This window comes from Coregonus lavaretus (genome assembly GCF_964263955.1).
Source record: "Coregonus lavaretus genome assembly, chromosome: 37".
Taxonomy (NCBI): domain Eukaryota; kingdom Metazoa; phylum Chordata; class Actinopteri; order Salmoniformes; family Salmonidae; genus Coregonus; species Coregonus lavaretus.
Window position 1 is genome coordinate 17,659,439 of NC_140024.1, and position 21,640 is coordinate 17,681,078.

Below are 21,640 nucleotides of genomic sequence, written 5' to 3' on the forward strand. Positions count from 1 at the left end.
AACTGAGCACAACACAGACCCCAACAATTTGATGCCATGATACCTGAAGCCCCAGTCACAGATAAACCTATGGAAGAAAAAAAGTCGACTCTATGCACACTCAGGGTGTTGTTGTAGGCCTATCAATGATTGTATAATAGCGGCCCCAAACTCACCCACTGGGCCCCATTGGTATAGCCTCCTCAGCTTCCATGCACCACTTCCTCTGTAGGCGGCACCGTTGTACAACAATATTGTTCGATTTGTGCAAGGGGAGAGGAGAATTAAAACAACTGAGGCGGGGTCACGCGAAAGGATTGCGTATCCTACATATCTTGTTGGCAAGCAGTCCGAGTCTCTTCCACTTAGTTTTTAAAGGGCGGGGGAGAACTTGGGTGTTGCCTATTTGCGTCGACCTCGACAAAGAGTCTAGCGGCTAAAAAAATCGGATTCTTTTCATTCAACAACCGCCTTCTCTCACCACCGAAAGGGATCTGAAAACTTCAACCATGGGAGTCGAAGGCTGCACTAAATGTATCAAATACATGCTTTTCTTCTTCAACTTCATCTTCTGGGTGAGATTTTTTTCTTGTAATATACGCTTTTAAATGGCCAAGCATTTGGTTGTTTATCTGTAGGGGCAGTAACCTCCCCCCCTTCCCGCTGAAAAGAGTTACGTGTTTTATTTTGTATTTTTTGTTGTTGCCAAATAGGTATACGATCTGGGGAAAACATCACCCAAATAGGCCTGTAGATACCGATGTAGTAGGCTTATTTATATGCCATTTTCAGTCAATAATGTATTGTTTATTTTGATATTTTTATTCAAATAAAATACAAATAGCTGTTTTGTTTTTGAATAGGCCTAGACTCGTAGCCTATGCTGCCATATGGCGATATGGGGTGCGTTCTTATTTATCGGGAATAGCCGTACAAGAGCAGCCATATTCTAGTGACCGCATGTCACGATTTGTGAAGATTGAAATGATGTTGCCAACTAAAATAATGATAGAAATAATAACCGAGTGCAGAATATGATTGACCAGAATATGATTGTGCAGGAACTAAGAACATAGTGTGTATTCCGGTACATAGATTGTGGTCCGATGTCGATTACAGATCCAATTTCAGTCATTGTTTAGATTGGAATACCTCGATGTTGTCCCTCAGTAATCTCATACATACACCCCTAATTTTCAGGGGTGTTTTTGCCTCCAATGAACTTGATTAAGTTCGGGACTTTTTTTTTATTTTTTATAAAAGAGGCCCGTTAATCGTGAAGTTGTGTAAATCCCCTGAAATGCCTTTGCCCCTGTGATTCATTGGGGAAGTTTTGTGATGGTGGAAGAATCATTGCGGTGGATGGAAACTTTGGCTAAAAGACCACAAACATTTAGGCTAACTTTGCAAAAGCCAACAGATTGTCACACCATCCTTAGTGGAAGTGAAATGTTCCTTAGTCATTTTATGTCCCTATGTGAACCATTCACTTTTTTAAATTAGTCTATTACAACATGTTATATCCAAATGTATAGATATAGTCTTAAACATATAGATATAGTCAGCAGACAGATATATTCTTCTGTCTTGAGATGTATATTATTATTATAGGGATATGTTATTCATGATTGATGATAAGGCGGAAGTATTCTTAAGAGCGTGAGTAGAACCGCAACAATCAGAAGGAAATGTATTGGTTGACCTCCGGACTATTGTTGTTAATATATCCCCAAGGCAACTTTAGGTGACCCCGGGTTAGGTGAGGGCACTGCACTTGAGAAATTATTGACTGTGCCAAGACCCGCACTTGTGCATGTGGGTTGTCAGTGTGGGAGTAAAATACATTGTGAGTCTTGGCTCAGTCATGAAGACGGTTGGGAAGGATCAGTTGTATAAGGGGCTGGGGTGTGGCATAGCAGTCATCTGTGGAGACTGAGATATACTCATTTTAAGATTCATGATTGCTTAAGTGGTTGCATGGATTGATGTGTCAGGGTCTTTTGCTTGCTCAATGACCATATCCATTAGACTGGAAATGTATATCATCAATTCTCTGTTCTCTCAAGGATAATTAATCCCAAGGCTGTCATTGTAAATATTTTTCTGATTAGGGGTTGCTACCCTTGCCATTTTGCATATGTTGAACAGGTGGCAAATCACTTCAAGAACAAGCAGAAAAAAAGATCTAGCTAATTACCTTTAGTTTGAACACATCCTTTCACATGAAAACATTTCAATCACTTTGTTCATTCCTGTGGATTGCCTCTTGAGCCAGGACAACAAGTCATTGAGATATATCAAATACAATTCTGATTTAAACAATGCCAGGCAATGTCGTCTTCTACATCCACATTATAAGGACAAGACTCATGGGCCTCTCAGAACATAAATCAGAGTTGAGTGGAAAGGGGCCGGTGGACCCGTGGTTTACAGGAACTGTGGCTTCTGCATTCGAGCCATCCCCACCACCACCAGCAGCAGCAGCGCGCCAAGCATTCTACAACCCCCTGCACACAAGGCATGTGGCAGAAATAGCCCTCTCACTAGACCGCAGTAAAAAGAGCTGAGGTGCTAGGGAGGTAACGTGGTATGTTATCTTGTCCCAGACAGATAGCAGCAAAGCATGTAGTGCTGTACTATCAGGATACAGTCATAATACAGCAAAGGGGAAACACAGTGGGGTACTGGCACAGTGGGGTACCCCCCCCCCCCCCCCCATTTTTTTTTGAATGCACCAATTTGTAAGTCGCTCTGGATAAGAGTGTCTGCTAAATGATGTAAATGTAAGGTATACTGTGTTGTGGTTGCCAGTCATAGTACAGGAAGAGCATGTACTGTATATCCTTGCACAGATAAGTGACACATTCAACTCTCTAATTCTGTCAACATGCTGAAATGCTCTTTCTTAGGCAAGAGTTGATGGAAGTACGAAGTGAGATAAGCAGTTTGTGATGTGTACTTGAAGATGGTAGCTGTTTTGGTGTGTTGTTATTTTTTTATGTGAATTTTACTTTTTAGCTAGCATGGAAATGATATGTTTAAGTTCACCTGATAGGGTTAATATAATGATATGGTTGGTTGGTCTCCCAGAGATTTTCACAAGACTCACTTGCTAGTCATATGGTTGGCTTCGTACCACTTTGATAATATGAATAATAATGGATTGGATTTGCATTCTCACACCTGTGTCGTATCATTGTAATTACTATAGTAACAATATTGTATAAACATTTAGTTACCTAATAATTATGTTAGTGGATAGTGACTGTTGTCTGTGGTGACATCTTTTTTTGTAGCCTATAAAGCCAACTCTAAGTAGATCTGGACTTGATCAGTACATGGATGGGAGGAGGCCATGGAAAGAAACACTGTACTTGGGATAGAACTATGGAATACTTTCCAAACAGTTTAACATCCTACAGTGGAATCTTGCCGCAGCAACCACACAGAGAATCAAACACAGTGAAATATCTCTGTTGCCCTCATAGGGCTTTGGTGTCCTGGTAGGAAAAGGAGTCCAAAGTTCCCTTCTTCAATGAGACCCCCTAGCGTGGAAGCAAACTAATGACTGTGCACTGACACATGCGACCTCCCTTATTTTACCCATGCTGCCACCTGTCTCTGCAGGTTGCTCCCAGGCCAGCCTGTTGGAAAGGCAAAGGAAAAGAGATGTGAGGGCTGACTTATTGAGGGAGGGAGGGAGGGTTGGGTAGGTGGAGGGAAGGAAGGAGGGAGGGGAGTCATAGTGTGTCTACAGTAGACATGAGGTCCTCTATAGCTCAATTGGTAGAGCATGGCGCTTGTACCACCAGGGTAGTGGGTTCGATCCCCAGGACCACCCATACGTAAAAATGTATGCACACATGACTGTAAGTCGCTTTGGATAAAAGCGTCTGCTAAATGGCATATTATATTATATTATACATCAGAGTGGCCATTTGCCCATACTGGGAACATCAACAGCTGACAGGGGTGAGGGAAGACTCCTGAAAGAGGAGTTTGGCAATAAAGCTGCAGAGAACTGGCATGCCTTCCCAGTCACTGCTCTTAGTCATAGTTTTCCCCCTAGCAACAGTAAGGAATTTGTATGCAACTTTATGTATTATGGGACCATTAGGCCTCAATATAGAATTTGGAAATAATTATGGACTCTTTCCATTTGTGAAAAAAAAGTTTATAAGAAGCTTATATTAAACATTGTATGATACAGTACAGTATCATATTAACGTAATTTATGTACACTATACTGTGTCTCGGGGGCCTGTGTCTGTCTCAAATACTAGATACAGTATATTAATGTCCAAATTACAGAAATCCCAAAAGAGACGACTGTGCAGACGTCTCTCTTGGCTCCTCCAGAATGCAACCGTTCAGGGGCCTCACCCTTTGGCAGGCTGCAGTGTTGATCTGGTTGCCAGGCAGCAGCGAGCCTCAGCAGTGGAATGGACCTTGCTGAGGGAGATGTGGAGGAGAGAAGAGCAGAGAGGCTGGGTAGGGGAGGCTATTTTCAGTCAGAATGTCTGATAGTCTCCATGAACTTAAGACTCAACCAGAGGGACCATGATTATTATACAGCTAAATAAGGTTAAGTCTAAACATATTCCTGCTGTGAAGATATGGGTTAGATATATTACATTTCACTATCCTAATAAACCTTTTGGAGTTAAGTCCAGTTAGATGGATTTTACCAACTGCAGGGCAGAGGTACAGTAGCAGCTTGTAGAGACACTGACTCCAGGTACAGGAAGCCTTAGTGAAAGCTCTCTTCATCTGAAGCATTACAGCCACCACCCCACCATCAGAGAAGGTGGAATGGTCTCTGTAGAATGTGATCTCTTCAAGTGTTCTGTGTTGTTATGCAGCTGTTAGCAGATGTGGCTGTGCTGTTATAGCATAAGTAAGGGCAGGGGCTAAGAGGACACTGGGGTTGTGGGTGGGTGGGCAGGGCCTCCTTTGTCCTCCACTTGTCTGGACATTCCTTAGCCAGAGCTGTGCTGCCTGTGTTTGTTGGGACTGCGGCAGAACCGGTGCTGTTTAGATTAATTACCTAAGCACCAACACTCCCCTTCCTAATAACAACCGTAAAGATCTGTCAACACCAATCCACTCCTGGCGAACCCCAGCTGCTATACTGCTGAATAGAAACAAAAATGAATGCAGAAATGACTCTTTGAATAAGGCCTCACTTTCCCCACCTCGTCTCTCCTTCTATGTTCAGCTCTGTGCTGTTTCTGGAGAGGTACTAGACGGGGCCAAGAAGACCCCCATTCTCAGAGCCAAAATGGAGGCTATGGTAGAAAATACTCTTCACTGTTCATCCAAATTCAGGGAGAAACCAGACACTGCTGAAAGTGGTGCAGTGGCACAGTGGTCTAAGGCACTGCATCGCAGTGCTAGCTGTGCCACTAGAGATCCTGGTTCGAATCCAGGCTCTGTCGTGGCCGGCCGCGACCGGGAGACCCATGGGGCGGCGCACAATTGGCCCAGCGTCGTCAAGGGTAGGGGAGGGAATGGCCAGCAGTGATGTAGCTCAGTTGGTAGAGCATGGCGTTTGCAACGCCAGGGTTGTGGGTTCGATTCCCACGGGGGGCCAGTTTGAAAAAGTAAATATAAAATAAATGTATACACTAACTGTAAGTCGCTCTGGATAAGAATGTCTGCTAAATGACTAAAAAAAATATGGAAACCTCGGCTGAATAAAGTTCAGTCAGTTTAGGTAAAGTGGAGTCACAGGGATTCCACCATTGACCCCTACTTTGGCAGGGAGGTTAGGCAGAGGCACTGTTGCTTTAGAGAAGAAAGTGGTGGAAGTGACAATGTTCAGTCTGCAAAGAACATGAACAACACTGAAGTTCTATTCACTACACCTAACAAAAGAAGGCTTCAAAGCGAAGTTTGCAAGCTAAATGAATGATGGTTATTCTATGTGAGTGCATGTGTCTAACCCTTCCAATTTTCTCATTCTCTCTCTTCTGTCCAGCTCGCAGGAGGTGTGGTCCTGGGCGTGGCACTATGGCTTCGACATGATGGCCACACCAGCAGCCTGCTAGAGTTGAAGTTTGACGGCCAACAAGCACCAACCACCTTCTTAAACAGTAAGTACTTTAACACTCTCCCTCCTTGTCTACAGACTATACTGTAGCATGCATTTAACATGGTGAATATGTGTGTTATAAACATTTATTGATGTGCCATAAACAAGGTGTTGTGAGCTGGGTTCTCTCTATTTGACACCTTGTCCATTGTGTAGTTGTACTCCTCTGGAGTGCTCAGGGACACGGTCAAGCAGAACAAACAGTATGCTCCACTGATCCCTCAGGGTCTTCTAAAATGGCAGATTCTACTTCTCTACCAGTATGGTCAAAGTGTGACAAACGTAATGGGAGTTCCTTTAGAGTAACTTAAAGATTCAAATTATGAGTGTTTAATTAAAGGATTCAAAATAGTGATTATTTTAATTTCTTTCAAAATCACTTACTCTCAAAGACAGGGCAATGTGATATTTATATATTTTAAATAAAAACTGTGATACCCCCAGGGGTGTGGCTTCGTTTGGAAAAATGAATGCCATCAGTGAGGAATTCTAAATTCCCTCAGTTAACCTTTTAATTAAGGGGTTTACAGAATAAAAAATCCCCTGTGTTATCAGGAAGAATGTAGCCTATGTTGCTCAGATGTTGAGCGAGAAACACGTTTTCCCAGAGAGCAGTGCAATGTTTATCCAATATCTTTGTTTAGACAACTACTACCCACACATATACAAGTCTTATTCTGAAACTGGAAGTATCTACCAAACATTTACAGGGATAGTACCGTAAGGTATTTTGGGCGTTTTGTTTAGTACAAGTACTGTTACAGTAGTATTGGGTTTATACCTCAGAATTCACTGAATAGTATCTTTCTTGATTGTGGCAGTCCACTATGTATGTATGCTGGACTGAGGTTGCCAGGGATTTTCCCATTGCACTAAAAAGGGAGATCCCTTCTGGTAAACTTATTATTCTTAGTTAGCAGCTGGGTGTTATGGGCCATGACCAAGCGTTCTATAGCTGAGGTCTTTATTTCTGTCTGACAGAGGTAATTGGTAACAACTGGACAAACAGCAACCTAAACAAGGGTCACAGCACTCTAACCCCAATTGTTCAAGTGTCACAACAGACCAGCTATAATAAACTTTCCCAGACACCACCGCATCATCACCGCATCATCACCGCATCATCACCACATCCTGCATTAGTCATACCCATGTAACATTATGGGTGGAATTCAAATAGAAGCAGCCATAGCCGTGTTTATACTGTATCTCTGTTGAGAAACTGTTGCTGGGCGTACACACATCTTTTATTCGGAAAACTTTAAACATCATTTTAAGCCTAAATAAAGGCTTGGACATGTTTTCTTGTTTTGGAGGCTTGGCCAATTCTCCAGAGAGTCTCAACTGTCTGTTTTTCTGACCATGACAATGATTCCACACACCAAGTGCATCAGGTTTTCAGTTTCACTATTATGTAAACTTTGATATCCTCTAGTCTCACCCCCCACTACTCCTTGTCTCTCACTAGGCCTCTTTCTCTCTCTGGGTCCTCTTCCCTCCCTGTTCTTAAAGGAATCTTGGCATAATGCTGACCATGATTATATTTCCAACCTAATGGAAATCCCGTGGCTCTTAGAAACCAAGTTCTGTAACAGGCATTTCTTTAATACAACAGGAAAGGGAGCAATTGATTGTTGTCATCACATTCTCTCTTTCCTGAGGTTACGACATAAAATCAGTCAAACCACTTTTTCTAAGTCATTGTTGTGATTAAAACAATTATAAGCACAGCGTTGTGTCCACACCCTTTTGTAGAGTTTGTGCATTTTTACACAAGGTTAATAGTTTTTGTTTTATAAGAGACAAAAGCTCTCAATTTTATGACTGTGGCCATTCGCCTGTCATGATTAACCAGAGGTTATTAACACAGATGTTAGCAGGCTAATCTTTTATCTTACTCAAGTGATATCTAACTGTATAATGTATGCCATTATAATCCATGATAATCATCTACAAGATTGTACGTTCCCTATCATTACAAGGCATAGCTTCAAATCTTTGAATGTGACGGTCTCAACAATTAAGCAATTCCAGTAAAGTGAAAACTCATTAAAATATCCTGAAATAGTCTGTTAGAGGGGGGCATTACCCCACTGACTTTGTGCTTGAATTTAAAAGTGTTTATGGGATTCTTCTTGTGGGAAGTGCAAGTGTGTGAAGTGATTGTAAGTAGTACAATATTGCTAGTGGAAGTGAGACTAGTAGGTCGCTCATACGCATTATCAGCATCCATTTTGTGTGTTTCTCACAGTCCCAGAGACTGTGGATGTGTCCCAAATGGCACCATACTCCCTACATAGTGCACTACTTTTGGTCAGGGCCCATAAGTAATTCCCTATAAAAGGAATAGGGTGCCATTTGGGACATAGCCTGTGAAGTTGTAATAGAAGGGATGGTGATGGGAAGTTCCACTGTAATGGCCTGGGCAGGCCTTGACCCATGACCTCATGGGGCTCCATGGACACAGCCCCCTTTATCCCAGGCCAGTGGGTGGCCATCGATGGCTGGGGACAGCTGAAGGGGCTGCTCAGCCATGATAGCAATACCTGCTGTGGCAAAGGTGGGCAAACGTTTTGTCTCGAGGGCCACATTGTTATTTCGAAATTCAACAGAGTGCCGTACAGATTATATTTTTTTACCGATTTGTGTGTCAAAATTAATTTGCGGCCCAGAAAAAGGCCAGTTATTTGAAAATATATAGGCTCATTATAATTTCTATATACACTACCGGTCAAAGGTTTTAGAACACCTATTCATTCAAGGGATTTTCTTTATCTTTACTGTTTTCTACATTGTAGAATAATAGTGAAGACATCGAAACTATGAAATAACATATATAGAAGCATGTAGTAACCAAACAAGTGTTAAACATATCAAAATATATTTTATATTTGAGATTCTTCATATACCCAACCTTTGCCTTGATGACAGCTTTGAACACTCTTGGCATTCTCTCAACCAGCTTCATGAGGTAGTCGCCTGGAATGCATTTCAATTAACAGGTGTGCCTTGTTAAAAGTTAATTTGTGGAATTTATTTCCTTCTTGTTTAACACTTTTTTGGTTACTAGTTTTAATGTCTTCACTATTATTCTACAATGTAGAAAATAGTAAAAAATAAAGAAAAACCCTTGAATGAGTAGGTGTTCTAAAACATTTGACCGGTAGTGTATATGTATATATATATATATATATTGCTCCCTTTTTCTCCCCAATTTCGATCTTGTCTCATCGCTGCAACTCCCCAACAGGCTCGGGAGGCGAATGTTGAGTCATGCGTCCTCCGAAACCACGCTTCTTAACACCCACCTGCTTAACCCGGAACCCAGCCGCACCAATGTGTCGGAGGAAACACCGTTCACCTGACTACCGAAGTCAGCCTGCAGGCGCCTGGCCCATCACAAGGAGTAGCTAGAGCGCGATGAGCCAAGTAAAGCCCCCCCTGGCCAAACCCTCCCCTAACCCGGACGACGTTGGCCAATTGTGCGCCGCCCTATGGGACTCCCGATCACGGCCGGTTGTGACGCCTCTAGCACTGCGATGCAGTGCCTTAGACCGCTGCCCCACCCGGGAGGCCCCAATTTCTATATACTTTCTATCTAGATGTTCAAGAGTGGCCTGATTGAATGGGCTGTAGTTTGCCCACCTCTGTGCTAGGGGATATCATGAGGCTATTGATCTGCTTTGTGGGAGTAGCAGTAGGAAGTACTGCGGCCTTGCTACTGTAGAACTGCATCTTGATATTGGACATATATTGTAGAAATGTTATACATTGGAAAATAAGTAAGGACTCACTAAGGATTTTTCATCATGCTTGTCATAGCTTGGTAATTGGTGATATTGTATCAATGTTGATTCATTGGAACTTTTTAAATGGTAGCTCTGTGTTCTGAAACCACCTTGCCCAACTAGTGATTGGGAAAGTTAAGGGAGTTGTCAGAGTGAGAACAGATCTAATGTATGATGTTTGCTAGTTTGAACAATTCTGGTCCAAAGTGTAAATATTTTATGAGACAAAGTCTGGTTATGTTCAGATGGAACTGGGTGCCTCACCACAACACACAGCACTGTATTGCAGAGAGCAAAAACCTCTGTTGCAAGCACAGGAAGTCACAGAGGCACCCAGCCTCACAGGAAAAGACAAACATAGACATTGCCTTTGACATATAACCACATTACCAAAATAACCAACATCTCCTTACATTACACAATCAAACCATATTGAGGGACAGAGAACGAGAGCGGATCATAAATTAAAATAAGTGTGAATACATTTTACATGAACTACAACCAATAAAACCACAGTTACATTTCATGTAATTTTGCCAGGACTTGGGTGGTACTCAGGTTCCTCTCGTGCGTTGTGAGGTTGGACAGAGGAAAGAGGTAAGAGGGTAATTCTACTGGCCCATTTAAATACTCTCAGTGAGAGTAAACCCCCGGTACTATGTCCACTTTTCTCCTGATAGATTCCAGTAAAGGCCCACCCATGAGGGGAGAAGATGCCAGAAGATGTTTATTAGCGCCACCCCTGTCCCAGGAGTCTCCCACTCATACCTCTCCCTACCACTTCCTCTAGATAATGTCCTTAGGTAGAGATATTATAGAACAGTAATGGAGCCTGGATGGTTTATGTAATACTGAGCTGCTTCCAGAGTCCGGACTCGGTGTGTCTCAAAAAGCTGGCGTTCCACTAAATGACCCCCAGACTCCTCTGTCATGTTCAGGTCTAGTATGGCATCACTCACACTTCACTGTCAGATACTGTGTAGTTGGCCGTGGTTGTGTTCACACTTCACTGTCAGATACTGTGTAGTTGGCCGTGGTTGTGTTCACACTTCACTGTCAGATACTGTGTAGTTGGCCGTGGTTGTGTTCACACTTCACTGTCAGATACTGTGTAGTTGGCCGTGGTTGTGTTCACACTTCACTGTCAGATACTGTGTAGTTGGCCGTGGTTGTGTTCACACTTCACTGTCAGATACTGTGTAGTTGGCCGTGGTTGTGTCCACACTTCACTGTCAGATACTGTGTAGTTGGCCGTGGTTGTGTCCACACTTCACTGTCAGATACTGTGTAGTTGGCCGTGGCTGTGTTCACACTTCACTGTCAGATACTGTGTAGTTGGCCGTGGTTGTGTGACTTGGTTGAGGTTACTAACATCAGCGAGGGATTTGCTCTGCTACTCAGGGGCTCAAACTTGTCAGCCCTTTTGTATACTCCACATGAAATTCCTTCCTTGTGAGGTCAACTTCCTTCATAAATGTCCTCTCTCTACCCTCAACTTTCACAAGCTGCAACGTTCCAATTCTGCATTCAGTGTTGGCTTCATGAATAATCTTCCTTGTTATCAGTCATTCATTCTATCATTCATGAACGCAGGTCAGAAAGGTAAACAGATATAAGGAAGGAGGTCAAATGGAGTAAATGGGGAAGTGAACTTGCAGTAGAGGAAACTACAGCCATTTAGCCTTGATTAGGCTAAAGAAGCACAAGGTCCATGCAGATCTAATAAACAGTAGCCAAATGGAGCACAATCCATCCTCAGGGGATTTCCAATGTTGTTTTGGATGTTTTCAGGGCATTATTTTAACATTTCTTCTCTCCAGCCACTTCAAAGTTGATTAAGAGAAACCAAGGGACTGTGGTTGTTTTTCAGTAACTGGGTTTGTATGTCCTTCAACAATTTACTTGCTTGTTTAAAACATGCAAAAACAAATGGAACAGGAGAGGGACTTTAACGTACACACAGCCCAAAAAAACGTAATACTCACAGCCTGCCCATTACATAAAGTATTTTTATCTTCAGAGCATGGTCCTTGTTGCTTTTTTTCTAAACGAAAGGAAAATAAATCCTCACCAGTCTCCCCCTCTCCTCCCTCATACTGCCCCACCCTCTTCTTGAGAAAGTTTCCCCTCTAGCCTGTTACTTTCCACTGAAGTTCAGCTTTGTCCACATCTGTTTGTGTTTAACGTCTGTGTTACACTCTCTCCCTCCTCCTCTTCAGCTCTGTCTACCTCTCTCCGTCCTTTCTTTTCTCTCCCTCCTTCCTTTGTTTTAATTGTCACTCCTCTCTCCGATATCCTTCTTGGTTTGCCTCTCTCCACCTCCCTACCACTCTCTCTATCCTCATCTCAATCCTCTTGTTTTTCTCTTGCTCTGTTCATATCTCTCTTTCTCTGGTATCCTCCTCCTCTCTTTTTCTCTCTTCTCTTTTCCATTTCTTTCCCTCATGCCTATACCTTCTCCTTCTGTGATAGGCCCCACACAGCACATCTCTCTCTCTCATGGCCCATAGACTGGGCACTGTAGCAGCGTGGTGTGGAGAACCTGATGTCATAGACTGCACTGGTTCCAGAGCTGGTGTTGGACCTTATGTTTCCTCTCACTCAAGGGTCTATCCCCCCTGGCTCAGAGCCAGCTGCCTGCCCCGGGATTTAATGAGACTAACAGCTGCATTACCGTTCACAGGCATGCACACACATGGACACACACAAGCACACACACACCTTTTCTGGATAGTAATTGACTATCCAGTACCACAGTGCTGTATCAGTTTTCATGTGCACAGCCTGGTACAGCCTCTACATGTTTTTCCATAGCCAAAGACACATTTCAAATAGTGACATAAGCAGTGGCATTTCGGTTTGTACGAGGTAGCGGAACAGTACGGTAATTCACATCACACCCGTACCTATTAAGTTTAGAATGTAGTCTGTGGCATATTGAATTCAATTTCAACTTAAAAACACAATTGTTGGTAACTGGCCTATGTAGTGTACATTGGAATCTAACTCCAAGGTTAGGCTATAGTGTTTATTACACATAAAGAAAGTGTATCCTCCAGAGAAACCGATAATAGTTTGAATAAAACAACTGAAACACAATGAGGTCAGGATTCATCAGTTTTCTAGATGACCTGGGTGTGGTCAGCACTTCTCCCTGTGTTTCTCAGATAATTTCCGTACAAGCAATGACCGGTGATGACGCAGTGGAAATCCATTGTACTATATATCCTTGGTCGTGCACCCAAGAACAATGTATGTGTTTCAAATAAACAGAAGTTCCATTTGAAGCATCTTGTATTCTCTATCTTTACCTGAAGGATTTAACACATACAGTACTTGACAAAGTGCAGTTTTCAAAATGTTCTTCCGTTGCCTATAAAAAGGGTTTCAAAAGGGTTCTTCGGCTATCCCTACAGGAGAACCCCTTTTGGCTCCAGGTAGAACCCTCTGTGGAAAGGGTTCTACCTGGAACCAAAAGGGTTCTACCTGGAATCAAATAGGGTTCTTCAAAGGGTTCCCCTATGGGGACAGCCGAAGAACCCTTTTAGGTTCAAGATAGCACCTTTTTGTCTAAGAGTGTAGGTCACCATTCATCCACAGTGAGTGAGGTCAGAGTAGAAGGTCACATCAGTGTCAGAGTGCTGTGTGTGGATGTAGTGAAGGGAATCAAGCGCAGGAACAAGGATGTTCTTCAACAGACTTTAGTAATTTCCAAAACAGGAATGAGTCGCCAACCCAACCGGGCGGCACGAACAATTACGCACAACACACAGTGCGGAAAACAAGAAAAAGCGCACGCAGTGCGAACTCACGAAATAACAACAAACGAGAGAGAAAACTCCTCGGAGGTAATAGCTGACAATAACAATCACACATAACACCTGACCCAAATAAACGAAACTAAATAGGGAACACAATCAAACACTAACAAGGGACAGGTGTTACAAACAGACAAAACCAAACGAACATGAAACATAGAACGGTGGCAGCTAGTACTCCGGAGACGACGACCGCCGAAGCCTGCCCGAACAAGGAGGAGGAGCAGCCTCGGCCGAAACCGTGACAATCAGGGGCTCTGATGTTTGGAACCTCCTGATTAATCAACCAGCAGAAATACTATTTACCTCAGATCAAAGCCTACGGTATTTCACATATTTGTGTTATTATACACATTATTTGTGTTCTAACATACATTTTTTGGTAATAATAAAAACATCTAGTTTGTTTGAAATGCCCTTTTTTTTCCCAATGGAAAGACTTTGTAGGCTCTGTTCACTCTTCCCTCTAATCTAGTGGTATCCAATGATGTCATATGGTAGCAACCATGTTCTCACTAGTACACAACATTTACGTCATTTAGCAGACGCTCTTATCCAGAGCGACTTACAGTTAGTGAATACATTTTTTTTTTTATATACTGGCCCCCCGTGGGAATCGAACCCACAACCCTGGCGTTGCAAACGCCATGCTCTATCAACTGAGCTACATCCCTGCCGGCCATTCCCTCCCCTACCCTGGACGACGCTGGGCCAATTGTGCACCGCCCATGAGTCTCCCGGTCGCGGCCGGCTGCGACAGAGCCTGGATTCGAACCAGGATCTCTAGTAGCACAGTTAGCACTGCGATGCAGTGCCTTAGACCACTGCGCCACTCAGGACACAAGTGGGTAGGATGGATTATTTAAACGTTGGTCATAAGAAAACTAGACGGCTACCGTGTGTCATCATTGCCACTGCTTCACATAGGAAAAATGTTGTGTTTGCTGCTCACCACAGGAAGCACCTGGGTCACAAAGATCAAAATGTTGAGTTTCCTCTGAGGCTGCTTGGATTACCTAACTGAGGCCTCCAGTCTAGTCTGCTATTTTAGCCAACCAGTTGACTCTCAGAGCAACATTTTTAGAACTTGTATACAGACGAAAACTAAGATAAAATTAAAGTAAATAAATTGTTGATAACGCATAGATTGGTCAAATGCAGGAACGGATGGATATACTGTAGCTCAAACAAGTGGTGAAAGAAAGGAAGGAAGGAAGAGAGAGAAGGGTGTGATACTGCATCGACCCACTGCTAAACATGCCGGTCATGCCCCTGTTTTATTCTGATGATGTCATGGTAAGGGATGGCTGAGCAGCGCTCGTAAAAAGCTCCCCATCCGTGATTCAATTCCCCCCGCCACACAGCCACAATCAAGGAAATTGAAGGAGCACTTGATCAGCCTCCAAGCCATCGATTTCTAAATGAGCCAGGCGAGCAGGCAGGAGAGAGGTGCTGTCCTGGCCGTCTATGTCCCTTCAGTGGAATAGGAGGGGATGGGGGATGGGAGGACATACAGGACCAGAGGATGAGAATCCAATAAGCTTTGCGATTACATTATGCAGGACAAAATAACATTAACCCAAATCGTGACCAGGCCCCTCCCTGTATCTATCAAGGACTGAGTAGAGGGATGGAATGGGAGTGTAGTCTGTGGGGCGTGGGTGGAGGTCTTAAGGATGATGGATGGGGAGAGGGAGAGATAAAAGAAAACCTCATATGAGACAGTGGCATACAGTACCCCTACTAAAAGCCCAGTATAGTGTCTCAAGCAAGACAAAATATGTGTTTTTACCCAAATTGGTTTATCAAAATTGGTACCGTAATACTTTGCATAAAGCCCCCATGAACCTAATTTATCTGAGACATATAAAGGTTGCAGAAAGGGAAAGAGAAGGGCCTGTAAACTAAAGCATAAATAAATATATTTCTTGAGCTAAAAATGAACATTATTATCTGTGGTTAGTGAGCAATTTCAACCCCGGTCTGCATTCACTGTTCAGCCGTTAAATGGGTACCACACAGATTCACCACACAGCTCACCTCACACCAGCCCTATCTTCTCTGAGCTACTGTCCCCTCAAAACTTCAGGGCTGTCGTCACGGAAACGGCAGTGAACAATAATGTTAAGTGCCTTGGGAAGCAGTGGCTCAGGCAACTGTTGCTCTGGACCACAGGAACACTTCTGCAGTGTGGGGGTGGGGGGGGGGGGGGGGGGGCATGCTAAAGTCTAATAATGAGGTCACATGAAGAGAGACGAATGGTGGGTCAGAACAAAAGATAATGAAAACTGCCCATCTAATATCACCTAAACCCCCTGATTGACATTCAGTGTGAGGCGCTAGGCGTTATATGGCCTTATGCATAGTTGGACTTATTTCTAAGAGCAGGTTTTATGATTTAATTTATGGGTAAAATCAGTCCTGCACACCAACATCAGTAGAGCTACCCTGGGTTTCCATGGTTACCATGCTAGCCCTGTCTGAGGGTCTGATAGATGAAAACAAGGCATGATGGGAGGGGCTAATGAAATCTGACCTCACCAAGGAGCTGTAAAAACAAAACATTGCACTACCTGGTGAGAGTTGACTTTGATATATTATAAACCTGTCAACTGAAAACAAAATATCCTTCCCCACTCCTGCATTCTCCACAATTCTTATGCCATATGTTCTTCATAAGAATAACATTTATCTACAATGTGTGGATGCTTCTTGACATGACATGAATGCTTATTGTATTGGATTGTGAGCCAAGCACCTTGTGTTTATAACTGCAAAGTTCCCATATTTAGGCAGAAGAAAAACATGCTAAACCAAATAATTAACACAAACTCATGCCACCTGGTGGTAGTTAAGATGATTGCACTCATCATAAAGGTGTAGACACACTAGCAATGTTCTGCAGAATATTGACTATTGACCCAGTTGTCTTTGTTTATTCTCTCTCCCTCTCTATTTTAGGTGTTCACATCCTGATCGCTGTTGGCGCTGTGATGATGGTTGTCGGGTTCCTCGGCTGCTATGGTGCCATTCAGGAGTCTCAGTGTCTTCTTGGAACAGTGAGTCATACAGAACACCATGCAGCAAAGAGTCACTTGTATGTGGTCTAGCCAGCCCATTCCCAGCTATCCCCTAAATTGGCCACTGAATGAATGTCTTTGTTTTCCTCCAGTTCTTTGCCTGCTTGGTGATCCTGTTCGCTTGTGAGGTGGCAGCTGGAATCTTTGGATTCATGCACAAAGATTCGGTGAGGACACATACTAACTCTGATCTTACACACAGAAACACATTGCACACATACACACACAAAAACAAAATGTATGTTGAAACACACAGCGTAGCATACAGTACAACATGATAGAGTTAAAAGCCATTTGATAATGTGATAGTGTGGCTCTAATGTGATCATGACAAAGTCACATTCAGTTATCACCTTCAGAGTTCCATATCTGTCATACTCTGACCAGACACATCCTGTCCTTTTGGTTGCAGATTTCCAAAGAGCTGATTACCTTCTACGACAATGTGTATGACAACTCTCTAGCAAACACTTTAACAGACCAGGACAAGAAACAGGCTGCCGCTGCTGTGCTGAAGGTCTTCCATGAGACGGTAAGTCAAGCTAAAACTAAAAGCATAACTGTCCCAAACTCGCTTGTAAGCTGATTTCAAACACACGGCAAAGTTAATCTCATATCAACATCCAAACACAGAAAGACACATCTCACTAATACAACTCCACTAACACGTGCCTTTTTATTTTAGTTGGATTGCTGTGGTAGGGGCATCAGCAACCCGTTCACTACGCTAATCACCCAAGGTTTGACAGACATCTGCCCCAAGTCAGTCTCCGCTTCCACTTCAGTAAGTACTCTAAGGCCAACTATGAGGACAATACATAATGTTGGTTATACAGTACATAAACCACAAGGTACAATTTCGACTGAAGTGTGTTATTTTGTTTGTTTTGACAGGACTGTCATGTGAAAATCAAGGAGCTCTTTAATGAGAAGGTTTACCTGATTGGCATCGCTGCCCTGATAGTTGCTATTATTATGGTGAGTATCATGAAAGAGCGAATGTAGCTTGTGTGGAAGTTTAGCTCATAGAAGATATGGGATCCTTGCCTCTCTTTAAAGAGACCCATAATGCCCCTCTCTATGAAGAGACCCATAATGCCCCTCTCATGTCTTTGTTCTCTCTCCTGTCAGATCTTTGAGATGACCTTTAGCATGGTCCTGTGCTGTGGGATCCGCAACAGCCCGGTGTACTAAAGTCCAGGGGGAAGGAGCAAGGGCTAGTGACCTCTGGAGACACTAGCCAATGACTGAAGGAAAATATTTATCTTCCTTTATTTGGTTTTATAGCCTGTCACTTCCTCAAATAGTTGCTTGCCAATTTTGTCAGTTGTACAAGATAAAAAATGCATCTTCTCACACAGTTTTTGATAATACAGTACCAACTATTCTTGTCAGTCACAGATAGCTGTTCAATATTTTGACTAATGTTAGTCTGTACAAAATGTTGAGGTTTACATTGGCATGGCATTTACACACGCACACACACACACACACACACACACACACACGAGTACAGATCCTGGAATTCTTTTGTGATAATTGTGAAGTATTTCTACTTTGCTGGAGTCCAAAACATTGTATTCTGTTGGTTTATCAATCTCTTTTCAAATGATTATGTATAAACTGTATATATTTGCAGTGCTTTATGACTGTCAAGCATGGATATTGTATTGAATCCCTTCTCCCCAGAATTTTCTGCACTAACTGCTTGTCTGCCTGAGTTTTCTCCAGAGAGAACAACCACTAAGAAACAGTGAATGGATACTATTGATTTTACTATCCCGTTTAAAACCAAGATAATAGAGGTGATAGTTTCCCCTGTGCTTTTATAACAACTAGCAATCTACGCGATAAAGAGACCCCATGCCTCCAAGCCTTATGAGTCGAATGTCCCATCCTTCCCAACAACACCTTGTTCCTGTAAAACGACATTGAATGTCCTGTCCTTAACCTATTGCTGTGTACTATGCATACCTACAGAAATCTCACATCTTAGGGTCCTGGGCTGGCGCAGCGGTCAAACGCACTGCACTGCAGTGCTGAGGCGCCACTACAGCCTGGGGTTCTATCCCAGACTGTCACAACCGGCCGGGACTGGGAGCCCTATAAGACGACGCATAATTGGCCCAGTGCCCGGGGTAGGGGAAGGTTTGGCTGGTGGGGCTTTCCTTGGCTCATCGTGCTCTAGCGACTCCTTGTGTTAGGTCCGGGCGCCTGCAAGCTGACTACAGTCATCAGTCGAACAGCGTTTCCTCCGACACATTGGTGCGGCTGACATCTGTGTTAAGAAGTAGGCAGCCAGGCGGGTCATGTTTCGGAGGACGCATGACTCAACCTTCGCCTCTCCCGAGCCCGTTGCAGAGATGAGCCAAGGGACCTAATACGGGGTAAAAAATACGCTTGTGGCCATACCACCCTGAACACGCCTGTTCAGGGTCGGGCCTGGTTAGTACTGGGATGGGAGACCACCTGGGAATACCAGGTGCCATAAACTGAAAAAAATATTTAAGAACAAAATAAGAAATGTCACCTCTTCAGCCATTCAGACTAATCTAGTTTATTTTCAAATAATCCTTTTTACGCCTGCTTGTTATACTCTGACAGTCAAACGTCTTATTATGCTGGGACTTGCCGGACAATGTTGTATCTGTGCTGTATGATGATACTGTATAATACCACTGACCATGCAGTTGTGAGAGGTTGTTTGTGTGTCTGGAAGTCCATTACTGTCTCGGACCAACCCACCACTAGGGGGCAGGCCTGTTGTGACGCTTCATGGTATTCAATGGCTATGGTTCCAAAGCCAGGGGGAGCTCTTGTCATACATTCTTGCTCCACTGTGATTATGGAGGCCTGCTCAACTACAAAGCACTTCTCGGCCGGTTCCATTTCGATCTTCAGCTTCCCTTCAGAGTTCACAGATTTGAATGTGGTCCATTGGAGGTGCTAGGTGGAGCTATCACCCTATTATCTACACCCATCCAGTCCTTTCAGATCTGTGAACACTGAAGGGGTAGGGTCTAGGGATTGAAGTGGAACCAGGCCCTTAACATTTACCTACATACACACATGAGCACTTAAACACTCACACATACTCACACATCATTTGTATAGTCCTACATAATATACTGTATGGCTTTCTAAGCCAACCAAAACCTAGTCTTGTTAACACATAATGCCTATGCTGATATACGGTGAAGTGTCTTGTAACATGTACAGCTATATATTATTGTACTAATGACCATGTAAAGACAATGTAGCTATGCCTTTCATTGTGATATTTTGTCTGGTACTTTGTCAAAGGAAAAATGGGTGTCGGCTTCAGTGGCAGTGTGCTGGACTGAGAAATCAGTTGAGTTACTAACTAAAGGTTGGGGAGATTAGCAACATGGCTGTATATGCTGTACAACACAAAGGTGAAAGAACAACGCCAGCAAAAGAGTGTCTCTCTTTAGTATCTATGTCACTGCCCTACTGTAAAAACACTATACACTATGTAGTGACAGACTCAATAGCCCACTGCCGCTCAAATCTGTGCCCTTTCTCTTCTGTTTTAGATTTTGGTTTGGTTTTGTTGCCCAAGTATTAAGGGATTAAATGTATTTTACAAATAATGCATGATGTCCATGACTTTTGTTTTATTCTCTATTCATTGTTAGTATAAGGAATAACCTGTCTATTTTTCACATCTTATATAGTACATGAGTTGTTGTTAAAATCCTTAACAGGTAGGCCCTATGTGGCAGTGTTTTCTATTCTAGCCTAGAGAGGAAATGTCCCTAAGTGTTAAACCAGGGTCATCTTTCTTCACCCTAATTCCATAAAATTATATTTCCAAATTACGAAGTTACCTAATTATATGGATATAGAGAAAAACATCTATGGATTCAAAAAGTCACCACCATTGGTCATAATTTGTATTTGGTCAGCGGTTTTAGACAGGAAATCAAGATACGATCTAACACTGTAAGGAGAAAATAATACTATACTGAACAAAAATATAAACGCAACATGTAAAGTGTTGGTTCCATGTTTCATGAGCTGAAATAAAATATCCCAGAAATGTTCCATATGCAGATAAAGCTTATTTCTCTAAAATGTTTTGCACAAATTTGTTTACATCCCTGTCAGTGAGTATTTCTCCTTTGCCAAGATAATCCATCCATCTGACAGGTGGCATATCAAGAAGCTGATTAAACAGCATGATCATTACACAGGCGCACCTTGTGCTGGGGACAATAAAGGCCACAAAATGGGCAGTTTTGTCACACAACACAATGCCACAGATATCTCAAGTTTTGAGGGAATGACAATTGACATGCTGACTGCAGCAATGTCCACCAGATCTGCTGCCAGATAATTGAATGTTAATTTCTCTACCATAAATCGGCTACAACGTCGTTTTGGAGAATTTGGTAGTACGTCCAACCGGCCTCACAACCACAGACCACCTGTAACCACGCCATCCCAGGACCTCCACATCCGGCTTCTTCACCTGCGGAATCGTCTAAAACCAGCCACCAGTGTAGCTGATGAAACTGAGGAGTATTTCTGTCTGTAATAAAGCCATTTTGTGGGGAAGAACTCATTCTGATTGGATAGGCCTGGCTCCCAAGTGGGTGGGCCTATGCCCTCCCAGGCCCGCCTAAGGCTGTGCCCCTGCCCAGTCATGTGAAATCCATAGATTAGGGCCTACTTTCTAGGAATCTATAAACTAATGCATAGCACCCTCCAGCACACAATTATTATCCTTGATATGTTTTCCACTTCTTTATTCAAGTGAAATCCATAGATTAGGGCCTAATGATTTATTTCAATTGACTGATTTCCTTGTATGAACTGTAACTCAGTAAAATCATTGAAATTGTTGCATGTTGCATT

General features: G+C 43.0%; 1 protein-coding gene across 1 annotated transcript; it reads left to right on the forward strand.

Annotated features, from left to right (window-relative positions):
• The first annotated feature begins 209 nt into the window (after positions 1–209).
• cd81a (CD81 molecule a) lies at positions 210–20,375 on the forward strand. Its single transcript, XM_084154194.1, has 8 exons — positions 210–554; positions 5,960–6,074; positions 16,641–16,738; positions 16,852–16,926; positions 17,172–17,291; positions 17,445–17,543; positions 17,654–17,737; positions 17,891–20,375. The coding sequence occupies exons 1-8, from the start codon at positions 489–491 to the stop codon at positions 17,951–17,953; spliced, it is 720 nt and encodes a 239-aa protein (XP_084010320.1). The 5' UTR covers positions 210–488; the 3' UTR covers positions 17,954–20,375.
• Positions 20,376–21,640: the final 1,265 nt, after the last annotated feature.

Bases quoted from the DNA above. Each gene is read 5' to 3' on its own strand.
- cd81a (XM_084154194.1), top strand. From the start codon at position 489: ATGGGAGTCGAAGGCTGCACTAAATGTATCAAATACATGCTTTTCTTC. The intron at 6,075-16,640 runs GTAAGTACTTTA...TCTCTATTTTAG, and splicing joins ACCAACCACCTTCTTAAACA to GTGTTCACATCCTGATCGCT. The intron at 17,544-17,653 runs GTAAGTACTCTA...TTGTTTTGACAG, and splicing joins CAGTCTCCGCTTCCACTTCA to GACTGTCATGTGAAAATCAA.